At 31.8% G+C, this 6,995-nt stretch overlaps 1 protein-coding gene across 6 annotated transcripts; it reads right to left on the bottom strand.

Annotated features, from left to right (window-relative positions):
• LOC107623734 (auxin response factor 9-like) lies at positions 903-6,049 on the bottom strand. Of its 6 annotated transcripts, none has more exons than XM_021115232.1 (14): positions 5,718-6,049; positions 5,112-5,227; positions 4,888-4,983; positions 4,705-4,761; positions 4,444-4,596; positions 4,277-4,361; positions 4,082-4,172; positions 3,819-3,983; positions 3,627-3,740; positions 3,471-3,543; positions 3,247-3,391; positions 2,561-2,949; positions 1,683-1,870; positions 903-1,046 (listed from the first exon to the last, which is right to left on the bottom strand). In XM_021115232.1, the coding sequence occupies exons 1-14, from the start codon at positions 5,722-5,724 to the stop codon at positions 995-997; spliced, it is 1,731 nt and encodes a 576-aa protein (XP_020970891.1). In that variant the 5' UTR covers positions 5,725-6,049; the 3' UTR covers positions 903-994. The 6 variants fall into 6 exon arrangements, with proteins under 6 accessions (XP_020970891.1, XP_020970890.1, XP_020970889.1 ...); XM_021115231.1 differs by having other exon boundaries at positions 2,561-2,940; positions 4,876-4,983; positions 5,718-6,048; XM_021115230.1 differs by having other exon boundaries at positions 4,876-4,983; positions 5,718-6,047.

The following is a 6,995-nucleotide window of genomic DNA, read 5'->3' as shown; positions in this document are numbered from 1 at the left end:
TTTTCAACCCAAAAAAAAAGAGTAAATTGCAAAAAAAAAAATTATTTTTTAAATATTTAAATGCTGACAAACATATATCTAAACACTAAAATAACAAAAATATTTTTAAAATATTAAAAAATGTAATGGTAGATTAGAATGACCTTTTAGAAAGAAAAAAACCGTAAATTTTAACAAAAAAAAAAATCCGCATTATCTAAATAAATTGTGAGTCATTAAAAATTAAAATTGTGATTAAACTTTTTTTTTTCCCAGTTGTGTAGGTATCCAAAAGTGGATTTTGATGATACTAAGGCAATCATTGTTTTGTGTATCTCCAAAGACACTTATATGTCACTTTCCATCATGTCATTGTCAATATCTGCATCACCAACAGAGCTCATATGTGTGCATTAAAGTGCATCAATCTTATTGATCTTCTATTATTATATTAGGTGAATTAAACCCTTTTCAAGGAATTAAATTTTGTCTTGTAGTTTTAATTTTGATTTTTTTTTGGGTCCACTAATTTTGATTTTCTTAACATGTAATGTAATAATATACTTTTGACATTATTAAATAAAACCGCCGCAAAATTTTCGTCGCTATTTGCCGGAATTATTGTAGTGTATGTCATGTATTTTTAGAATACTCATTAACAAAATCATACTTAAATATTCCAAATTAAACATTGCCCCAAATTGACTTAGAACTTTTATAGATTTAGAAAATTACTGCACAATATTAAACACAAAATAAAAATAAATTTAAAAAAATTAAAATAAACTAGGATATTTACAATTATAAAGTACCTAAAAATTAAAATCCACCTAGTTGCTATGCACACTACCATCAGATTCCCTTCCCTTCCTAAACCTATTAATGCTTAAAAATAAAAATTAAAAATAAAAGAAAAAGGTCAATTAAGGTTTCAAAGCATATTATATTAGATTGATAGATGTTGAGTGATGTTATGAATCACAACATGGAGTCAAGTCATTCAACAAATGACTAATTAATCCTCCTTTGAACAAATGAAAATCCTCTTCACCATTTTGCAGAAGTCCCTACAAAATTTCATAGCATAGATTAAAGGGTTTGTTCCAACTTTTTGTTATTACTAAAAAAAATTTCATATAATTGTAAAACCTTTTAGGTTTAATTGCTCTGTTGGTCCCTATAATTTTGTGAAATTTTCAATTAAATCCCTATACTTTTTTTCTTTTTAATTGGGTCCCTGCACCAAATTTTTTTTTCAATTAAGTCTCTCTTAGTAGTATTTGACTTAATTTTATAGGGATCCAACTAAAAAAAAAAAGAATTGATACAGGGCCTAAATAAAAGGAAAAAAAAAGTGTAGAGACCCGATTAAAAAAAATTTGGTGCAAGGACTCAATTAAAAGAAAAAAAATTATAGGAACCTAATTGAAAATTTTGCAAAACTATAGAGACTAGCAGAGTAATTAAACCAACCTTTTATAAAATAATCAAAATTTTAATAAATAAAAAACCAAATAGAATAGCTTTTCTTTTTTGGACTATACAAAAAATATCAAGTTACAAAATATCTTTTTTGTGAAAATCAGAAAAGAAAAGCTTCTTGATGAGTCTTGAGAAAGTTTTCATAATAAAGCATTTACATATCTTTAAAAAGAAAATTTGAAAAACAGAAGAAACTATGCAAGAAAGTTGAAGTTACTCACTGCCATAAATCATCACCAAGAAGCATAAGGTCATTTTCTTCATCAGTGAAAGTAACAGCCCATTTCTTCTGAGATATAATTTCTCCTTCAATGTCAAACATTTTCTCAAGCTCAACTATGAGTTCATCATAACCATTTAATGTGGTCAAGTCAATTGCTCGACCAACTGCTACACCTTCCATTTTCACCTTCAAAACATAAAAAATAAAATAATCAATTATGAAGGAAAAAATTCAGGAGAGAATTTTATACAAGTAAAATTACTGAAATAACACCCGAAATATCTCTTCCCTAATAAAATAACCAACCAAACATTAATATTAATTATCCTCGTCTAACGAGTTCATCCGATGTCAGTTGGGCTTCCATGTCATGATTCATGACATTTAGGCCCAATCGACAATCGGATCCAATTGTCAGACCACCTAATTTCTTAGAACATATCAAATAAATATTCGATCTTTTACGGGTTATTTTGTCAACCAAGTAAGCTTTCATAGGGACTATTTAGGTATTTCACTAATTTGTCACCTTCAAAGATTCCTAGCTACCAAACACTGTCATACTCAAAACAAAGGCTGAAAAATTTCCTTCCCCTTTTTACATTATTTGACCCAACCTCTCATAAAAATGTGGAAGGAATCTTTGAAGACATTACATGTATCACATATGAAGAGTTTCGAGTATACCAAGAATAACGGTGTTTCAGTCGTTTTACCCGTTGATCTCGATCATAAAATATATACATGATTGAGATTAATGACTAAAAGTACTAAAACACCAGTGTTCCTGATATACTTGAAACTTTTTATATATTCATATGTAGGTTTAAGGCTGAAACAAGAATAAAAAATAAAATAAAAATAAAATAAAGGTACCTTAGTCCTAGTCCTCATGGATGGTACATGGCCCTGCTTGTTGGACAGTGAATGGTTATTGAGACTCTGAACCTTCTCAGTCTCACATGCACCAACAATAATAGATTCTTTGGGACCACAATGAAGGATAGTTGAAGCTTCACACCAAAGTTCTTTCTCCAAAGGGGTAACAACATTACTATAGCTGCTAGTCAAATTCACCCCAAACAACCAGCAATCCATGCCCTTCTTCCTGTCTTCGTTGTGGTCGCGTGCCGGGCCTTCGCCAGCTGGACCAACCGGGACGACGGCTTTGTTGTTTTCGGGATCTTGAGAAGAATTTCCATTGCCATTCAAATGTGGTGGCTGCCATATTGTAGCTACTTGGCTTTCTTTGCTACCTGAAGCAGCTGAATTCGGAGATTAACATCATCATTAAGTTAATAATCCAACAATGTTTGTTCATTAACACCTTAAGGTTGTCGACCGGTAAAAAAACGGCTTCTTGTTAACTTTCCTTCCAAAATTACCCTTCTAGTAAGATGTTATTTTATTAATAAAATGCATCACGTGAAAGGGTCATTTTGGAAGAAAAGTTAAGAGAAGTCATTTTTTGCGCAGTTCAACAACTTCAAGGTGTAAATTGCATATTTATAAAGTTTAGGATGTAAAGTGCACATGATCCAAAGTAACATTCTTTTTCCTACCAGAAGATGAAGCCTCAGCATGCCTTGATCTTTTTCCCTTCGCCATCGGTTGAATCGTATTCAAAGGCGAAGTAACAAGAGGTTCAATCTCCCAACATGAAACTCTATCTGGTCTTTGCATTGTTGCTGGTTCATCCCATTGAACCTATGTAACAAAGACAAAAAATTATACACTAATGAGAAAATTAGATGAACTTAATGAGTGATTTCGAATGAAGTCGAACCTTCAATGACCTCCATTGAGAATTCGGCCATTCTCGAGATTCATCTCCAACTCCAACTATAGTACCACAAAACCTGACAAAATAATGGTACATTAATCTAAGATTAACTTAGAGACTAAGGTAGATTAAACTCTTGATGCACATTTAAAATGATACCTTTTGTCAAGTGGATCTTCACCCTCATGTCTCATCTTGAATCGCATGCCGATTTTGAAGTCATTGTTCATCGTGTCAATATATTTGTTTAAACTAACAATAAACTGGCTAGTCCTGAATTGAATTCAAAAGTTAAAAGCATAAATGTTTCAAGTAAGAGTTACACAAAATGTTTAAAAGATGCTTACAAACCTTGGCTTGTAATAAACCACAAACATGGTACTAGTCATAACAGAATGGCTTGCAGTAACAATCACTCCAAGGCGCATGTTTTGTGTCGACACCACGGACGAAGGCGTAGGACTCTGCGGCGGATTCAAACGTCTAACGCCTACCCTCAGTTGTCCATTCTCTCCCCTGTAAGAATCAAGGATTAAAGCACGGAAATTCGCGGCATAAGGACTAATTATGTCAAAGCAGAACATTATAGAATGCATTATCATGATTTCAAGTACCTTAGAAAAACAAAAGAATCTCCGGCAACCAATTTCTTGGCCGCAACGAATGCACTCCAGCCAGTTGTAAGCAGGTGCCTCTTCGGATGTCCTTAACAAATTGTGCAAAACAGTAAGCAAGATTTCGCAGTTAAAACATAAATTCAAAGAAAAACAACGAAGATTTTCCAATATTATAAACCAAGAAAAAGTTACCTCTATATATATGCTTAAACTTCCATTCAACCCCATGAATATCCTTTGCTACCAACTCCTGAGTAGGATTTTCCATTGTCATATCCTACAACATATAAACTCTTAATTATTTTCTTGTAATCGAAAATATATTCTGGTTCGATCATTCTCGGCTAAAGAAAACACACCAATTGAGGCAAGCATTCATTAGCATGCTTCCGAAGAACCGAAAATCCTCCATGTGTGCTAGTATCTGAGGTACTCAGTGTCTTACAAAATGAGTAAAATTTCTGTTTCGGTTTCTCGGAACAAATTGGATTAGGATCTAGAGGATCATTCTGTTGTACATAGAACAAAACCAGAAAAAAAAAATGGAAAAATCAGTTAAACATTTTTCAATTTTCAATAATGAGGGAATTAATTGTTCGGAAAATGTATCAAATTCTCACATCTGAAGATGGCTGCAAAGTGATTCGAGCATAAACCTCGTCGGTTTCCATCTCGGCCTACAAAACAAAATTAACAAGATTCTATAATCAGTACATGAAAAACCATCATTCCAATGAGCCAATCAAGAACACATAACACAACATAAGGAACCAAAAAAAGATAAACATTACCAGACACTTAACATCGATAACACGGCATAAGATCTTCGACGGAAGATCGTATTTGGGAGATTTCTGGTTCTTCATCTGCCTCAATTCTTGTTCTGTAGGTTCTGGCAACTACAAAAGAAAAAATCAAAATTATATAACACTAACTAAACCCCTTAAGGCCTAAATTTGACACAAAAATGGAAAAAATGAAATTCACAAACAAAATCAGAAACAAGGTAAAGAAGTATATATCTTACCAATTCAATGTGACCCTGAGGGAAATAGAAAACTCTGTCTTGAACACAAGGAACATCCATTAATGGCCCTGCACACAACCTCCATAGCTCTTTAAACAAATCATCACCAGCCCCATCTGCCACAAAACAAAACACAGACATGTTGGAAACTTTGCATGGTTTTTTTCAGACCAAAGTTGGAAACTTTTTTCTCTCATTTTTGCATTAAGCTCTTCCTTAGTAACCTCCATGTTCACAAGGCAAAAGGGTCATTCACTTCATATTGAAAAATTAAAGGAAAACATTAAAAATGAAGGGTCCCAACAACATTAGTCAATTGCTAAAAGAACACAGACATTACTCTTTTTCAGCTCAACACTCACATTAACCAAACATGGTAACAACAAAAACACATGAAATTCCAACCATAACCTCACACTGAAGTTGTTTCCTTTGACAAGAAACCACTGAGATTAGTACCTTCTTCCTTATGTGCCATTCAACCATAGAAGCACAAAAAGGAAAAAGAACACCAACAACAGAAAAACAAAGACCAAAGACAAAAAAAGACAAACACAAAGCAAACAAGAGAGAGAGAGAGAGAGAGAGAGAGAGAGAGAGACCAACCAGCCATGATGATAGTTAAATGAGAGTGAATGATAATGTGTTCCTTTGTGTTCTCTCTTGCTTCTTCTTCTCTTTCTGTAACTGATGACTGTGAATTGTTCTGCTTTATATATGTGTTTTTCTTTTTCTTTTTTCTTTGTTTGTTTGTTTGGAGCTGCTTCAAGTTTCGGTTACAGAAAGCATGGTTGTGTTGTTTATGGTGTGTCACCAAAACCGAAGAATATCAAGGGATCATAACTTTTTTGGCCCCTTCACTTTGAAGCTGCAAGAGAAAAGGGTCACACTTTTTTCTCTCTCTTGTTATGTGAGGAGTTTCTGAAATTCTCTTTCTGTTTTCTTTTGCTCCTTGTCCTTATAAAAATGATTAATTTAATAAGTGAATTTTTGTATATCTAAAATGATTGAATATTAGTAAGAATTTTTATTAGTCGAATTTGTTCAAATTTGATAAAAATAAGAACTTAACTGAATAAATTTTAATTGGTTTGGATTTGTAATTTTTAGTGAATGGATCTGTATTAATCCGAGCAGATGAAATTCAAATCGAATCAATTCGGATCATTCAGTACCCGATTAAAAATAAAAGTAAAAAAACAAAAAATTAAAAAAAAATTTAAATACTATAAATATGTAGTAATAATAATAATAATAATACATCAAATTAAATCCTCCCAATATTTTCCTCAGATCTAAAATTAGGACCAAACAACATGGCAAAAAGATAGTGTATATATGTAGTATTATTTGGTATCTTTAATAACTTGAAATAAATCTCATTCATTAATTGAACCAAATCCATAACTAAAATGATAACTAATAAACATATATACATGGTGCGATTTCAATGAAAACATTAGAATTATGCAAAAAACAACTAGACCACCCTGATTAACAATTAATTATACTGATGTTAGTATTGTGCTTGTTGAAAATGTGCTCTGACGAATTTATAAGTATTCTTGTCAAATTTTAAAATTTTTTAAGAATCAGAATCTTTTGAGTATTAATTTAGTATTTACCTCTTTTTAATTAATATTAAACTAATCGAATAATCAGCTTGGTTTGGGTTTGACGATTTCAAAACTAATACTTATTTAAAGTTAAATTTGATTGGATATATCTCGATAATACCCTATTATTCATCAAGTCTAAAACTAATGTAATCATATCGAATCACTTTGGTTATTCATATTCGTAAACATTCTTGTATAATAGTACATATTAGAATAAGATATTAGGACAAAAGTATCCAAAAAAAAATATTAGTATTATTTTTTA

The sequence above is a fragment of the Arachis ipaensis genome, chromosome B02, assembly GCF_000816755.2.
Source record: "Arachis ipaensis cultivar K30076 chromosome B02, Araip1.1, whole genome shotgun sequence".
Classification (NCBI taxonomy): Eukaryota; Viridiplantae; Streptophyta; class Magnoliopsida; order Fabales; family Fabaceae; genus Arachis; species Arachis ipaensis.
Note: the sequence above shows the minus strand (reverse complement) of the source record. Positions and strands in the feature narration are given on the sequence as shown.

Excerpts from the sequence above, each read along its gene's own strand:
- LOC107623734 (XM_021115230.1), bottom strand. Across the intron at positions 4,762-4,875 it reads TTATCGATGTTAAGTGTCTG|GCCGAGATGGAAACCGACGA; the intron begins GTAATGTTTATC and ends TTTGTTTTGTAG. Across the intron at positions 2,950-3,246 it reads TGCTGAGGCTTCATCTTCTG|CTGCTTCAGGTAGCAAAGAA; the intron begins GTAGGAAAAAGA and ends CTCCGAATTCAG.